At 40.7% G+C, this 17,972-nt stretch overlaps 1 protein-coding gene across 9 annotated transcripts in view; it reads right to left on the bottom strand.

The window, feature by feature from the left end:
• The window catches only part of magi2a (membrane associated guanylate kinase, WW and PDZ domain containing 2a), a 376,696-nt gene that overhangs the window by 244,130 nt on the left and 114,594 nt on the right, over positions 1-17,972 (bottom strand). For 8 of the 9 annotated variants that reach the window (XM_070548124.1, XM_070548106.1, XM_070548075.1 and 5 more), the window contains exon 2: positions 2,508-2,624. In XM_070548124.1, the coding sequence (XP_070404225.1) occupies positions 2,508-2,624 (117 nt within the window). Of the gene's footprint in view, positions 1-2,507; positions 2,625-3,876; positions 4,705-17,972 lie in introns of those variants that run through there. The other variant, XM_070548088.1, reaches the window with a different exon arrangement.

Raw genomic sequence — 17,972 nt, 5'->3', positions numbered from 1 at the left:
GCAGTGGCCTCACCAGCAGCTGCTCTATGAGTGGTCATCAGAGAAAATTACGTTTGTGTAGAAAATAAATACCTCCTCTTTGGTTTCTCTTGATGTATTTTGTTCCGAGGCTGACGGGGAAGTTGTTGTAGTGACATCCTCCTGCTCTTGGACTTGAAGAATGCACGTCCATTAGAGAATCAGGGGAGGGTTGGCCCTAATGGCACAGCTAAGCTAACACAGATAAGAGCTTGTACACACACACACACACACACACACACACCCTTTAAAATCAGATGACAATAACTATATTCTCCGCCAAGAAAGAGGAGTCACCCAACTATAGATTTACCATCAGTTTATCTTGTTAAAGCACCAAAAGATTAACAAACCTGACGAGGGCCACACACAAACAGCTTCCAAAATGCTTCCAAGCATTAAAAACACCAAGGATCAATAGCTTAAAGCCTTCAAATCTTATCTTTGATGGTCTCCAATAACACTCCATTACAAGTGTGTGCTCTTCGAAGGCTCTTAATGCAGCTAATTAGAGGAAAGCTGTAGTCGACATGATTTTGAAGAGTCGAACTTCCCCACACAGCCAGTCCTAGCTAAAACAACACCCCACTAGCTAACTAATTGCACATCTATTTAAGATGTCATCAAGGAAACAGCTAAAGCGATAGAATGAGGCCAGTAACTGACTGGCTTCATACTGTTGGAGACAAACTGTGAATACATTTGACAGACGAACTTTAAGAAAGAGTTTTCAGTTTCCTTGCATGGGCTGTAGGGCCTCACCGTTGTGTCCCTGGGAAAGAAAACACACAACTTTGCTTCTGAAATAATCAGTTTTTGTGGAAGTCCAGAACCCATCTGGAACCCTTCTGATGCTTGTTTCCAACCCCAGTTGGATGCTAAACCGGTCTGTTGTGGTCGACCTTGGTTCCGACTCACCTACTGTCATGAGATTTGAGTAATGACTGAAAGAACAAGATCACACATGCAGAAACTTAGATGAGTGTTTTACGCAGCGTGGCTGGGCTCAGCCTGGAAGGCAGATTAAGGAGCTTAGAAGTTTGGGAGCTCCTCCAACTCAAAAGGAGCCATCTAAAAGTGGTCTGTGTGTTTTGTCAGGCTGCGCTCTCGACGCCTCTCTGGAGAGGTGACTCGGGACTGTTCTCTAGGTGATGGTGGCTCAGGGGTTAGAAGTGTGCCCCGTAACTGGTGGGTTTCTGGTTTGAACCCAGGCTGTAGTTGGCTGTGTCCTTAGGTAGGACACTTTCACCTCCTTGCCTGATGATGGTGGTGGAAAGGGCCGGTGGGGCCTGTGTTTGACAGCCTCTCTTTTGTCAGTGTAGCTACAGTACAGTTTATCACCATCAGTGTGTGACTGGGTGAATGACTGGCTGTAGAGTTAAGCCATGGACGTAATTTTCACTTCAGAAGTGGTGGTGGTGGGTGGGTGGGGGGATGGGTGGGGGTAATTTTTACAGTATGCTCTAATGGGAAACAGGCTTCAACACAAACGGTTGTTTTCTGCTTGGTCCTAGAGCTCAACCAGTGTCAATTTAATACAGCGTAATATTGTTTTTGGATGATAAAAAGTGCAGGGGTCAAAACTTGACTTTGGAAAAAGTGGGGGGGACATGTCGCGCCCCCCCCCCCCCCCCCCCCCCAAATTACATCCATGAGTTAAGCCCTTTGGGGTCTTGTGACTTAGAAAAGCGATCCCTAGATTATCCTAGGACGCTCTGGATGGATTTTACACCTCCACGGCTTTAGAACACCCTAGAATCGTGCTGGAGGACGGGGCAGAAGCAGATAAAAGCCCAGGCCACCTCACGAAGGCTAATGCCCTCATGACCCAAGCCAAGATAAATGGAAGATATTGAGGTCTAACCTTTTGAGCAGCTAGCAACCAAATTCCAAATTAAAAAAGGGGGAATTTGCGAAAAGTTGCATAACAGTTGCGACGTTGTCTCAGTTCAACCCCAAAAGAAAATCTGCTAACTCCCAAACCATTTGGTGTTTCAAACTAGTTTCCAAAAAGCATGAGATCCGGGCCAAAGTAGCTATTGCCCCTCATTCCTCACATTACAGTAGATGGACACACCAAGTAACCTACCAGAGCACTAGGAGCAACCTATTACACCAGGACCATTTGCAACAAGTCAAACGTGGCAAAACAGCTTTAATTTGAGGTCTATTTAGAATCGTATTCTTGGGATTTCCATCATTATGAAACTGTGCTCATAAATGAGCTGCACAGCTGATGAGGATATTTAAAAAATCCCATAATTCTTCAGCAAAGATGGGAGAGAGAGAAGATTACGCTGTCAGGCATTTCAGATGATAATGAGAGAGAGAGAGATGTGAAACAGAAGTGAACGTTTGCTCCTAAAGTCCAGAGCTCTGCTCCAACTGGAGTTTTACCGAAAACCAGCATAAAAGGAAAAAATGTGTCTGACTGAGTAAGGTGAGAGCAGCTGGATAAAGGGAAGCCGGGGGAGGACAAGGTAACTCACAGGGGATGGTGCGGAGGTAGAGGTTGTCCCGGATGATCTGCTGCAGCTCGTGGTCCACTGAACCTTTCTGGAAGCGCAGGCTGAGGTAGCGGCGGAGGTCCTTGTCGATCACACCCCCTGAGGCAAAACAAATGTCACTAATTACTGATCAGATCCTGATTCAACAACACAAATGAGCTGTGTTCATCGTTGTTCCTGTGAACGTTAAAAGAAGGTCTGCAAACGCGTTTGCTCTCGGCTGCAATCAGAGCAGCCGGGTATCAGTGGAGTTGTTAAATGCAGAGTTGGTTCAACACGTGTGCAGTGAAGTCACCCCGCCGAGGGCTGTTTCACTCCCTCTCCTCCTCAAGTCACCTCCTCATCTCCCCCCTCCCTCCCCCACTCCATTAACATGGATGTGAATGGACTCCCACTAAAAACCAGCAAACCTAGCAGGCTCGGCAAGACGGAGAATAAAAACAGGTGCTGATGGGACAGCTGACACTAAGAAAGGGCCAAAAAGAGTAGACAGGTAATTCCATGAGAAGGAGGCGGCATAGCACCCAGCAAATTACTCCATTCTTCTATTACGCCACACATCTTAGAGTCACGGTGGTGAAAACTGAAGCCACTCACTTGTCTCTGTTACTAATTCACACACCAAAACACTCTGCTGAGATAGCCGCTGCTGTTGCTGTCTAACCTTCAACATCCAGTTGAAAACTAGAATTTTGGCTCGGTTCCACGCAGCATTAAGCCCCCCCCCCCACCTTCATGCACTCCAAAAGCATGACGAAGTGCATGCATATCACACACATGTGGAGATAGCTGGGATTACTGGGAAGCAGAAGGAAGGTGACACAGCAGGAAATGCAACAAAAATGAAGAAATAACCCAGTTTTGAAGTTTTTGGTCACGCTCATGAATTATTTAACACATTCACACACTCACACACACACACACACACGCAATCAGCAGCATGCATTAATCTGGACTAATTCAGAGTGCTTCATTAAAACACGTCGACCTGAATCAGAGGCTGCAGAGCTCCTGTCAAATGCAAGGAGACGATCTGACATTTGCACGAGAAAAGACGGTAATGCATTAAGAAAAGGTGAACACACACAAAAACAAAACCACACAAATAACAATAGACAGCACCTCTTGCGCAGACAGCAGTTGTGTAGCAGAATAAGGGCTCCCCACACACACACACACACACACACAGCTTTTTCTTGTTTTATGATGCAAACAATTTCCACTGAACGAAATCTTCCACCAGAATCTGGAATTTCCACTCCCTGTAGCAGAGTCCAGTCCCTCAGGTCCTCAACTCCGTCCCCGTTTTGTCCAACCAAGCCACAGACAGGCAGCCAGTGAGTGAAATCACCTCTGTGCTCTCCAAGGAGGAGAGATGAAACGGACTGCGAGACGCCGAGGCAAAAAGAGTGTGTGTGAGCGAAGAAGAGAGCGGGAAAGAGGAGGGAAGAAGTGTGTGTGAGTGGAGCGCAGCTCTGCCGATGGGGACCTATCACACTGATATCCCTGTTTCTCCTGAATCCATCCAGATTCTCAGGTCCTACATCGCCTCCCATGGGTAGCACAGAGTACTGCACCAGCCTTATAGCATCCATATGACCTTCCTCTAATGAAACTAAAAATACTGCTGTTGTGTTATCTTACTTCTACAGAACACTGTTCCCACTAATTAAGCAGCTTTCTGTTTACCCTCGCTGTAGAAGCTGTCATCACTCCCTCCTCTCTGCTCAGACCCATTTCTAGTCATTTTCTGTCCTTTTTTTCCCTCAACAATTGCAGATTTTCCTCCATTTTTGTGCATTTGAAGACCTAAAATCCAAATATGACTAGTCAAATTAAACCATCTTTAAGAATAAAATAAGTGATTTCTTTCTAGTTCGCTCGTCAATGTAAAAAAGTCACTATTAGCAACACCCAGAGACGGAGTTCCTTTTGAAGCTGTGTGAGCAGCAAAAGCTTCTCCGTGTTCCGGGTTTAACTGACATGTTGATGTGCATCAGCGGCAGTTGCTTTTCTCTGCTGTCAAAAAATCTGACAATTTCACACTTCGTCTGTCGTTTTATTTTCCCGAATAAATCGGAACCAAACCTGAACACACATCCACAAAAACACAAATAGAAAGCCAACAGAGACCCCATTTCCTGACACAACTCAAATAAACAAAGTCATGCGGGGTGTAGAGGTTCAATATTACACAACAATAATCCACAGCAGCACACGCTTATTTTTCCATTACTGTTCAGTTTGGAAGCAGTGGGTGGAATTGTCATCAGAGAATCAAAGAGGATCAAAGATTTGAAAATGAAAACTCCCCGTACCGACTCCATACCTGCATCATTTCACCCGCAGTCAAGATTAAAGATGACCTTCTGGATCCAGCTCAGTTAGAAAGATGAAGCTTTTTATCTGCATTCATAAAAACACAGAAGCTAAGCTGGTATCTCACTGGGCTGTGACCGCTGGAGGCACAAAACTGCTAACGTTCAGTTGAAATAATCTTGAATTGGTTTGTATGGAAATGGTCACAATGGAGACAGGAAAACGCAGCTCTTTTAATCAATATTTAAAATAATGTTAGAATTGGGACCCTGTAACAGGAAGCACATCAGAATATGATCATATACAAGTAATTTTTCCTATTTCCTATAGTAATGTGTAAGTAAATCTTATTTTCCACCATGCATTTACTAGCAAAGTGAAAAAGTACCTCCATTAAAGTAACAAGGAGCAGTTTCCTGCTCCTCTGCCCGACTGGTTGATAATGAAATTACAACTGTCATAAACAACCCTGCTGCAGCCTACTGTAGCTAGTGCTAACAACGAGCTAACACTAACATGAACCAACTAATACTAAAACAGATGACGAAATTAAAAGATCCACATTGTTAAAAATTTTTTTTTACTTACAAGTCCAGTTACAACAAAGCCAGGCCACCATCGGACTGATTTTGTAGCCTCCTTTAGCTCCCTAAAACTAGTGTAGACCACACCAATGTTTACTCTGGTTTTAACGCTTTGCTTCGCCTCCAAAGACATTACTCTCTTACTTTTCTTCCTGTCTCCACCATGATGCCATCTTTTTCTTCTTGTGCTTTTTATTGAACATTGGTGAACTGAAAAAGCTAACTGTTAGCATAACAGCTAACACCAGTCAAGAAATGGTGAATAGCCTGTATTTGTATAGTGCCTTCTACAACCTCCAAGGTACTTCACAACACAGTTATTCGCACATTCACGCGCTGGTGGGGATGAGCTACAATGTAGCAACAGCTGCCCTGGGGCGCACTGACAAGAGGCCGAGGCCTGCCGAACACTGGAGATGGTAAAGAGCTCCCTCTATGGAGCACCTACCTGGTTCACAAAACTGTTAAGTGCAGTATCTGGCCAGCAGAGGGGTGCGGAGTGGTTTCAGACATAAAATTGGTCAACTATAAATGAACAAATGCTAAGATCAATGGTAAAGGTCGAGCTTAAAGTAAAAAAAAAATATTTTGTGTTATTTGACGAACCCCACAAGGTTTCTGGTGCTGCTCCGAGTGACCAGTTTCCATTTTGTTCAAACTTAAAACATAAAAGCTTAAAAAAACACTTTTTTTAAATGTGATCTCAACTGCATTAAATTGGCCTCCGAGAACAAAGTAAAGAAACTTGGTGTTATCTTTGACCAGGACATGTCATCCAAATCCCACGTCAAACAGGTTTGTAGGATTTTCTTTTTCCACCTTTGGAATATTGATAAGATTAGAAGCATCCTTTCCAGGGGTGATGCAGAAAAACTAGTTCATGCATTTATTACATCACGATTACATTACTGTAATTCATTACTCTCAGGAAGTCCACATAATGTAGTTAAAAATCTTCACCTTGTCCAAAATGCTGCAACTAGAGTTCTGATGAGAATTAACAAGAGAGATCACATTTCTGATGTCTAAGCTTTCATACATTGGCTGCCTGTTGAATTCAGAATAGATTTTAAGATCCTCCTTCTCACATATAAAGCTCTTAATATTCAAGCTCTATTACACATCAGTGATCTGATTGTTCCATATCTTCCTAAAAGAGTATTTTGCTCTCAGACTGCAGGTTTACTGGTGCTTCCAAATAGGATGGGAGGCAGATCTTTTAGCTATCAGGCTCCTCTCTTGTGGAACCAGCTCCCAGCTTTATTCCATGAGGCAGATACCTTGTCTACTTTAAGACTAGGCTTAAAATATTAATATTTGATAGGGCCTATGGTTAAATTCTGATGTTAGCCTAGATCTGGACGAGTGGTGGAGTAGAAGGAGGTGGAATGTACAGTGGGGAATACAGAGACAACTCTCGCTTGCCCTCCATCTAAAAGGCCAGGTTATCCAGAGTTATCTCTGTAGTTATGCTGCTATAGGCTTAGACTGTCGGAGGACATACTGACCACTTTCCAAACTCTTCTACTTTCCTCTACCACTTCTTTCTAATTGCATTATTTCCTGCTATTTCAGATGTTAACTTTATTTTCTCTCTAAGTGTTTTTCTCCTCAGAAGAAGCTAGTGGCCTCATGGAGGGGGCCATCGTCTAGTACACTGCTGCTAACCTGTATTGATTTACATTTTATTACCTCTATTTAATCATGGCTACCTTATAACATGCTCATTTAACATTCTCCCTCCCCTAATAATGACATCTTACTCTCTTTGGCATGGATTGTGCTACTACAAGTTTACCTGTTGAAATAATTATAGATTCAATAAGATAAAAATAAAGACAATAAACTTTATCTCTTACTAAATAGAGTATTAACTAAGAAATCACAACATAGCCATAGCAATACTACTTGGTATATGTATTGTGTGTGTGTGTGCGCGTGCGTATGTGTGTGTGTGTGTGTGTGTGTGTGTGTCTGTTCTTTCTTCTCGAGACAACTCGTTGTGATTTGGTGCAATATAAAACAAAAAAAATAAAATGTTTCTCAAACTTTCTGACTCAAACAAAATTAAGATTTTGTTGTGACTATTTTCAGATGTAACTTGGATATCAAATGTTTGTAAATATATTGAAAATTCCTGTAACAAACTAGCAAGGTCTTGCGAATGCCCAGCGAGGCCCTGGATTTAGATAAAACATCTGATTTCACAAATTCTTTCCTGTATATTATTTTTATATGTGTACTTTCTGCATGCCTTGCCCCACTGCCTAGTGTTGTACACAATGCACTATTTCTGCCCCTCCATCTGCTCTAAGATTAATTTCACCAGTGCAGCCATGTGGTAATAGGAGAAATTGAACTTTTGAACTCCTAAAGCACTCAAGTTAGTACCCCCAAAGGAACAAAATCGCCCTGAGACACTAGTTTTGTCACTTAACTGTTGTTATAAAAGTTATTATGGATCGAAATACCCAAAAATAGATGTGTTTGAGTCTAACAACATCTCTGGACTCTGAGGTGTGTGAAGGTGAAGGACATAATAAATAGACAAACACACCCACATCACCCCTTTTCTCCTCCAGCTTCACTGGCTGCCAGTCAACTTCAGGGTTCATTTCAAGATCCTGGTTATGGTCTATAGGGCCTTACATGGACAAGCACCATCTTACATTGGTGATCTTCTTAGTCCCTACACCCCCAGCAGGTCCCTGAGGTCCAGTGACCAAAGCCTACTGGTTGTGCAGCACCAGGCTAAAGGTCAAAGGTGACAGATCATTTGCTGCTGTGGCCCCCAGACTCTGAACCTCTCTCCCCCTGAGCCTGAGATCAGTGGACTCAGTGGTCTCCTTTAAAAAGCAGCTGAAGACTCACTTGTTCAAGCTGGCTTTTGTATGACCTTCTTCACCACTCTCTCTTTATTCTGCTCTCCCCGCCTATTCCACCTTCCTCAGGATCCACTGATTTCCCTCTTTCCTATTCACTCTCTCTCTTTCTTAACATTTTTTATCACAATTGCCCATTTTTGCTCATTTTAAATACATTTTTAACATTTTCCAAATGCTTTTTTATATTTTTACATTTTTTTGTTTTTGTGAAGCACCTCGTGATTTTTATCTTGAGAGGCGCTATAGAAATGATATTTTCTTCTTCTTCTTCTAGATGTGATGCTGACTTGTTTTCCTCTCGGGGTGGCTTCTCATCAACTCCTGCAGCTCTGACAGAGATGTTATCTTGATGTGACTGTTACATGACACCAACAACGGCGAAAAAAAAAGGTGAAAACTGGACAGAAAAGAGACGCAAAGATCATTATCAAGGAGAAGATGTGACACTATCAGAGTAAAACATCATCTGGCTGAATCAAAGGCAGAACGGTTCAAGTGTGCAGCCCCTTTCATCCACTCACTTCTATCATTCTTTTACTGTTCTTACTTTAACCTTGAGAAAAACAAAGTGAGAACAAAATGCCAGCAAGACATTTCAAAGAATCCTAACATGATACCAGATTAGAGGAATTATCTCTGCTGTTTAGAAAGCATGATTTCTGAGTTGAGACTCACGACTGGGCATCCCGACGGCTTTCTTAACAGATGGGTGAATGAAAATTGTTGTTTTTAGTTGCTGCAGAAGAAAACTCCCGATTTGAGCTCAGCAGGTGTCATGCAAATCTCCTGGGAGGCAAAGAGGGCACGAATAGCCCGGGAAGAGTCCAAAAATAAAAGTGCAGCTTGCTTACTCAGGAATAAAGGTGGTAAACTACAGCAGTTAAATGTCCCGAACAAACATGTCCATATCAGACATTTTAAAGATTAAACTTCCATTAGCTGTTGTGTGAAATTCGTTCTCTACACTTGACCCCTCCCCTCGGGGACATGGCCGTGCTCGGGAACCATTTGGTGGTATAACCCCCAATCAAACCCCTCAATGCTGAGTGTCAAGCAGGGAGGTATTGGATCCCCTTTTTAAAGTCCTTGGTATGACCCAACCATGGATTTGAACCCCCGATCTCGAAGTCTCAGGGCGGCCACTATAAACCACCATTTGGAGCAGAACCTCATTTTAAAACTAAGGCAATAAACCAAAATCCCTCTATTATACTCCTTACAAAAAAGTCTAATGGTTGAGTTTCTTGCAGTTTTCAATAGATTTTTTTGGTTGATTTTTATTTAGTCACTACTAATTCTCATTCAATTGAGATTTAAGCTCTTCTATGAATATTTAAGGGGATTAAGCTCAAGCTATTAGCTGAAAACAAAAAGCAGCAAAATCAAGCCCTGCATTGAAATTACGGAGTCGCAAAATTCACAGGAACTAGGGCTGCTCAATTGATCGAATTTTAATCACGATTACGATCTGAGTTTTGAACGATTATAAAAAACAAAACAAGCCGATTGATTGTTCCTCCCGCTTGCGTTGCCCTGAGTTGCAAATGAAGCGCTCCTCCACAGTGTTGCCAACTTAGCGACTTTGACGCTATTTCTAGCAGCTTTTCAGACCCCCTTCTTGACTTTTTAATCCTAAAAGTACCTAGCGAACACCTGAGAAACATCTCTGGTAACCCTTAGCTACTTTCTGGATAACTGTCGTCGACATTTCCTGCAGGTTAGCTAAACACTCCGCCTGTGCTCCGGACCGGTCTTCACAACATTAGGAAAGGGAATGATGTAGTGATGTGTCGGTCGCTAAAGAAACAGCTCTCAGAGCCGGCTCCTTGTTGGATTAACCAGAGTGAGTGACACACACACCGCACCTGCGGGCTCCTGAGCAGCTAAAAACAGCTAAATGTGCGCGTGCGGCGTGCTAAACACACGTGCAGCTTGCCCCGATTGCTGTGAGACCGGGTTGGGGGGTGGGGGGTGCAGCTGTGGTTGGGACAATTATTACATTAACTGATGGGCTTGTAAATAAATAGTTTATAAATAAGGTAGAAATAAGTTCCTCACGCTGATAAATAATAACTAATCTCTCTGAGGACACGGTGCTAGTGCACGCTCCTACAGCACCTTGACACGACTCAATAAATGTTATGCAACATTTTGTGAACAGCAATTTGCATGCATTTGTTATAAATGCCACTGTATAATTCTTGCTGTCAGTATTTGCAAGATATTGGTATTTGGTTCTGTACTGTTAGACTTAAATGAGTTAAACAAAAGTCCTTGGGTCATAAACTATGAGCTATAAGTATATTGGTCTTTTTATACTGGGAATCAGGAGTTCTTTTAGTGATCATCTTGTTTCTTATTTTTGTCCTGATTGTGCCCTGAGCAGTTTTATGACTGAATAAAAACAAATAAAATCAACATAAATTGAAAAATCGTCCTAAATAATCGTGATCTCAATTTCAGTCACCATAATCGTCATAATTATTGTTGCCATAATCGAGCAGCCCTAACAGGAACCAACGCAAATCTGACTCCTGCCCTAGATCATCAGTCTCATCTCGAGTATGGTTAAAAGTTGTAGTAAAGTAAGGCCAGAGAGTTTTAGAAATTTTAATACACATTCTGTGCATATGAGCATTTTGACTGTAAAGTACAGCAAAGGAAACTCAATCATCAATGTCCCAAATGAATTGATTTTTCAAATGCTAACTGATAATAGAGGTAGGAAATATCCATTCCAAGAATCATTGCAATACAGATATAAATGGCCCTGAACATTTAATTTTATTAAAGCAAATTAATAATACCATGTCAAGAACCTAAAAGGTGAAGCTTTAAAGCAAGGAAGTGCAAGACATGAGTCATTTATAGAGAGCACATTACAGAGTTCTAGCGACACCAGACCCTTCAACCAACACCAGCAGGCAAGAAGGGTAAAGTTCCTTCCGCAGGGGCCCGAGTTCAAACCAACAACCCAATTATTACAGGGCAAACTCCTAACCCGAGGGCAATTAGACAACCTCGTTTGCTGTTAGGGGTAGGTTGTATGAAACACTAGGAAAAAATTCAAGGGCTTTTTTATAATCTTCTCGTTGAGCGCCCCCAGTTCTTCTGCGACGATTTATTGTCGCCCAGATGGAGAATTAGTTCCACCAGCTGGTTATTGCATTTCTCCCAATATTAGCACAATGGTAGGCTGAGACACATGGTTGCCTATAATCATTCCCTGGATTAACCCCAACACAAATGAAAGAGGGGAGCCTCTAACCAGCCAATGGACCAAAGTTTGATTTGTTGTGTCAGATGTTTATGGGCACAAAAAAAAAGACTAATCGACCTGCAGAAAACCTCCCAACACTGGACCTGAGGAAGACACCAGGATGGAGGATTTGCTGTCAAGTCAGTCATTTGGGGGTGAAAACATCAGATCATTCATGGGGATCTTTAAAACCACTTGGAGGGATTTCAAGCGTTATAAACTGTTACTTTGTGTGCTAAAGTCAGAGAGCATCATCTAACAGCTGCTCAGATAATCAGACTAATTAAATGATCAAGATGGGCTTAAAAACCTTGCCAATTATACAAGAAACACACAGTGCTTTGTTGATTAGTCTTCAATTAACATGTGTGATGTTCCAACTGTAGTGTGTAATGTGATGACGGAGCTATTCCACCGAAGGTTATTTACCCTCTCTCCTCAGATGCCTCTGACACAGAACTAATCTGCATGAGACTGCCTCAAGGTCATGCATTTGCTTCTAAACTGCTTTCTTTCCAGCTCAAAAGAAGAATGAAGACAAAGGACTCTTTCCTTTTAGTAAATCAAAGAACTCTATTTTTAATAAAGCTAATCAAAGTGTTAGTCAATAATAAGATGTTGACCAATCTGTGAAATAACAATGTTATGATTAATATGCTTTAATAAGTAATATGACTTAATCTAGCTGCACTAGACATGCTGACTACACGTAATGTAAACACGTGACACATTGCTTAATCATCCAATCAGAACCTTCCTTTCTGAAGCGTGGCATAGTCTCTGTGGTGTTCATAAATCTCCCAACTTTGATTCGACCATAAATCAATACAGTACATCCAGATTAATAAAACCAGTCCCCACGCCATCTTAGTCCAGTTCTCTTGAGTTCTCTACAGATCTCTGCAGTTCACCGCATGCTAAGAGAAGTATCGGACCAGCCACCCGGACTTCCTTTTTAAGCAAAGACCCAACAAGCTGGATAAAATCTGTTGCATTTTACCAACCAAGCAATGGTTCCTTTCACAATAAAAGCTGAACTCACTGACCCTCTGGGTCCATCTGACGCTGTCAACCAACTGCCGCTTTTTACCTGGAGACAATCCAAAGACTAGTCTGTCGTACTGCTGACGCTGTTTCATCGGCTCCGGTACCGAAGGGGGGTCCGAGGACCTGGCATTCTGGATCTGTACGGAGGTCTCATCCTGAAGGGTACAGTATGTGTGGAGCAACAAATGGCGTCTTATGTGTTTATGAAACTACGATCATAGCTTAAGAGCAAAACATCACAACATCATTCAGACTTGCTTCTCCGGATACGAGAGTTCTGATGACAAACATCACTCACGCATACACCATTCATCTCACGTCTCATTCACACCAAGATTCATCCATTCACTTAGAATTTAGAGTTAGTCTTCTTTAAAATTGTTTAGAAATATATCTTCTTAAATTTTAAAGGTGACTCTCTCTTCTGTTGTCTCTCAGTTAATACGAAGTGGTTACATAATCCCTGCAATAAAAAGTTTCAATTTTCTGGTTAAAAGTACACAAAGATTCATAAGATTGATTTCATATTAACTATGGAATCTCATGTCTTATGGTTCCTTAAATAGATGTAAATTAACCCCTTACAAGTGGAATCTAGGAACACCAACTGGCTTTCAGAGAGAGCGCACATGAACACAGAAATGGGAATTTAATGGTTTAGGGGCAACATCTTGGCTGCTTTGATACAAAGTGGTTTTTGAATACCACAACATCAGGAATAGTCAGAAAATGTATGTCACATTACAAAAATAAAGATGAATAAAACCTTGTTTGCAGAAATCACAATTCTAAAGATTTGAAGTAATAGAAGTTCAAATGAACTTTAGGTTATGGTTAAAGACATAATACGCAACTTTTTTATATTTTCTAAATCATTTTCTTGAGCCAGTATGTGCTAAAATGACCCATTACAAGGTTAATGAAATGTCACTTAGACCCCACCGTCCTCTGTGGCCAGAAAACAGCAGTTACAACTTCAGATTAGCGGACCACTCCTTTTAAGTCAGTAAGGTGGAGCTGACATGCTAGTGCTGAAGTTTGCTTCCAGCACTTTTCCTGCATGTTTTAGATCATGAATACAGCTGGTTTGTTTGATTTAGTGATGAATCACTCCTGTAGACACCAATGAAGGCTGAGGAAACACTTCAGCTGTTAGAATAAGGCGTTACAAACACCAACGTATAGCAAGGATATAAGTTTGACTTTTGCTTTGTCCAACAGACTAACGGGTGCTAAAAGCCTGCCAAACTGAAAGCATTGCTTTAAATTTATTTGCTATAAGTTCAATAACTGATGCCATGACAAGAGTTCACAAATGAACCTTAGATAAATAATCATTAACAAGGAGAAAACACAACATCTAAATGTTACCTTAACATGTGCGCTTTAGACTTTATTTCGTTTATTCAGTTACTTTATGTTTATTCAAATAGCCCCCTTTTACAACTAAAGCAATATCAGGGCACTAGAAGAAAAGACGGGTCCAATTTAAATCTACTAACCTACAGTCCAGTTCTATTCAACTCAATGTGTCTGTATTGATTTACATTACCTTTATTTAATCATGGCTACCTTATAACATGCGCACATAAAAATGTAGCCTTCTATAACCCTGTTCTCACATTCTGAAACATATTGCACCTCTTTGCAGTGTCTCCAGGTCCCACAGGCGATTACAGAATGCACCTTCCTTCTGTTGCTTTCAGCTGACCAAACTCATTGCCACGGAAAAAACTCACTCAGCCCACCAGCTGCCTTCTCGTGAGTGAGCATGTGATTGTTTTTGATGTGCAGCATCTGTCTCCTGGCAGGGGGAGGCCTGAGAACAAGACCCCAATATTGCTGCTGGAACAGGATATGGAACGCAGCCTTTATGTGCCGTCGTGAGGTGGACTGATGAGGTACAGCGTGATTGAGCAGACCTCCCATTACTGAAACAGCCACACACGCAAACACTTGTAGATCCATTTAAACCTAGTAGAATTTGATCGCACTAGTATGATAATGATGTAAAAGAACAAAATAAATAAACATAAAAAAGCTGGATGAACTTCATTTGAACCAGACTTTTGCAAATAAAGCATGTGATTACACAAGGTGCCCCTGCTTCAAATGAACAAATGATTTGCATGCATGAATGCTAACTGAGTGAGAACCAGCTGGGGTTTGCATGCGAACAGAAAAATATGAACAATGACAATCAACCTGCTGTAGTGGTAATGAGTGAAACAACAGAGGGACCCAATTTAGCCGGAAAGCCACAGATTTTTCTGTGTGACTGATAAAAGACAGATGATAATCAGACGTAGAACTGGAGCGAACTGTGGTTATTCTCTTTGCAGAATTCTTCTTAGTGGCAAAACATTTATTCTTCTTTTCCAGAGTTCATCATTGAAAGGTTTATCTCCACTATTCCTATAAATAATAAAATCTGGCATTAGCATGACTCCACATTAACAAGTGTCAAAGATTTTTAGATCTCATTTCTGTGGTATATGACACCCTTTTCAATGGATAAAGACCTGGAGTCTTGGGTCATGGTGAGGCATTTGGGTGCACGTTAAGAACGTTAGCCCTCCGTTACATACCTTAGAGGGCATTCGTTTGACAACAGTTATGAGCATGCTGAAAATCCCTATAAAAACCTTGCGGTAGTTACTGTGGTAGCACAGTCGTGGTGGAAGTATATCCATGACCTGCTGCCTAATGCACAGGGTGGCTTGGTCATCGAAAGTTTGACACAAGACAGACCAGGATGGACGCGTGCCTGAGGTGTGACCCTTTCAAGGTTCCAGTGTTATGACTAGCATGTAACAGCATCTTGAGAACTAAGCTAGACATAGTATGCCTGTAAAAGAATCAAAATGTGAACAAGCTTTGGTGAGGCCACAAATGAGAGGTCCTCATTCATACAGAACATTCTAAATTTGCTCCAATCCAGCCACCTCCTAATGGGTCGCGTTAGTCTAGAAGATCCCGTTGGAGATCTAATTCAATGTGACTCAAGTCTAAAGGAAAGCTCCAATTCTATATTCACTGTTGTGTGCCAAATCACGGGTGGGGGGTTCCAACAGAAATGGTTTGCTGAGGCTAAATTAAATCTCAAACGTTCCCTGGCCTCAGTGGTATCGCCATCATAAAGGCACTGAGCTATAAGACATGCCAGACTTCTCTCGGTCTTGGCACTAAATTTTATCTGAGCCTCTTTACTTATGTATCCCACCTTTTTACAAACAGGCATCTGCATACTTGGCAGCTAACCATCCAAACATCAACAGTGTCTCTACCGGCTACGAGTTGAGCTAAATTTAGCTGCCCACTCATTGATTTCACTGTTCAGTTGCTGCTGTGAGATGCATAAGCTTTACTTTGGTATACCTCTATATAAACCTTTGGAAAGCTCGTTTTTTCATGCTTCTCAAAGCAGCCAGGTTTGAGGATCGCACTTCTCTCTACTGGATCATGAAAGATTCTTGGTCTTTTTAGTTGTAAACAATCGATATCGCAAACAGCTTTTTCTCTCACTGAAAGCTTCTCTGTCAGTAAACCACCCTCAGCTCCTATGCTGAGGTAAATTGATGCTGAACAAGCAGTGCCCATTACTTGATGTTTATTTATGTTGTAAAACATCGAATTCCCTTCTGGTTAGATAAACTTGAATTCTCTTTGGCCCTGTTACCTATTTCTTGGATCTGTTCTGTAGGCATCAATTAGAACTGTGTCAGACCACTTGCCCAAACTATTAGGTGCCTTAAATTCTCCAGCAGCCAAAAAAAAGACTGTCAATACTGCATTAAACAAAAATTTACTTCAAAATAGCTCACCATGTGAATGAGTTTCTTTCATGTAGTTTACAATTTTGTTCATTTCTCCTGCTATGTTCACCTCTTGTTATAGAGAACTTAATTTTAACACCAATAAACATCTAATTTTTCTTTTAATACAGATTTGGTTCCAGATAAAATGAAAGTGGCAAAGGTTATTCTTCTTTTAAATCTGGATAGGCACTGTTTTACAAATTATAGGCCTATATCCTTGCTTTCTCAATTTTCTAAAATTTAGGAAAAGCTTTTCGTTAAATGGATTGCATTTTAGAAAAACACTCCCCGATACATGATAGTCAGTATGGATTTTCAAGTACTCGTTCAAAAGTTATGGCATTAATGAAAATCACAGAGGACATTACAACTGAAATGCAAAGTAAAAATTATTTAGTCGGAGTTTTTATAGATTTAAAAAAGGCTTTTGACACTATTGATCATGGTATTTTGTTACCTAAATTACAGATGTATGGAATTACAGTATACTGGTCACATATCCAAGTTGTAAGCAATACAGTGCGGAGTTCCACAAGGCTCTGTGTTGGGATCTAAACTATTTATTTAATATGTTAATGACGTTTGTGATCAAATAAATATGACGTTTTTAGTTTTTTTTGTATCAGGGAAAGATTAGAAAATTTTAATGTTAACTATCAAACAAGAAATGGTTCTACTCAAAAAATGGTTAATAAAAATAAATGGTCATTAAATTAAAGTAAAACAAAATTTATATTGTTTACAAATCAGAAAAGCTCTTTAGATGCAAGTTTGATCCTAGATGGAGTAAATATTGAGAGAGTCACAAAATTTAGGTTTTTGGGAGTTATTATTGACGACATTTTTAAAATTGCGTATGTTAGAAGTAGAATAAGCAAAAATTATTGCAGTTTTGAGTAAAGTTTAGTCTGTTAAATTGTAAAGCAATGATAATACTATATTGTTCCTTTATTTTGCCATATTTGATGTATTGTTTGGAGGATTAGGGTAATTCTTAATGTCACTATTTATTTTACAAAAAAGGGCTGTAAGAATCATTCATGTAGTTGCTCCAAGGGAACATACATTATGACTGTTTTTGAGGTCAGGATTATTGAAATTGAAAGACTTGGTTTCCTTACAAATTTTAAAAGTTGTCTACAAATCAAAAAAGCCGTTTGTTGCCATATAGACTTTGAAATCATTTTACCTTAAATGATGAAACAAGCAGAAGACACAATGATTTTAAACAACCTTTTGCTGGTAGTACTTTGAAGAAAATGTGCATTTCAGTGTCTGGTGTGAGGCAATGGAATGTCTTAGAAAATGACTTAAAATGTTGTTCAAATATTTTTCTATGTAAATATTTTCATAAACAGTGTTACATCTTTCAGTCTGGAAAGGGGGTACTGACTAATCTTAAGCCCACACCATAGGAAAAAATGTACCAAAACGGCACCCAGCAGAATTACACAGCCTAGGGCTTCTAAAGCCGCTGTTTACAAACTAAAAAGTCTTCCCATTTCGGGGTATTAAAAGGAAAAACTGAAAACAAT

The sequence above is a fragment of the Nothobranchius furzeri genome, chromosome 1, assembly GCF_043380555.1.
Source record: "Nothobranchius furzeri strain GRZ-AD chromosome 1, NfurGRZ-RIMD1, whole genome shotgun sequence".
Lineage (NCBI taxonomy): Eukaryota > Metazoa > Chordata > Actinopteri > Cyprinodontiformes > Nothobranchiidae > Nothobranchius > Nothobranchius furzeri.
This window is presented reverse-complemented; position numbering and strand designations above follow the sequence as displayed.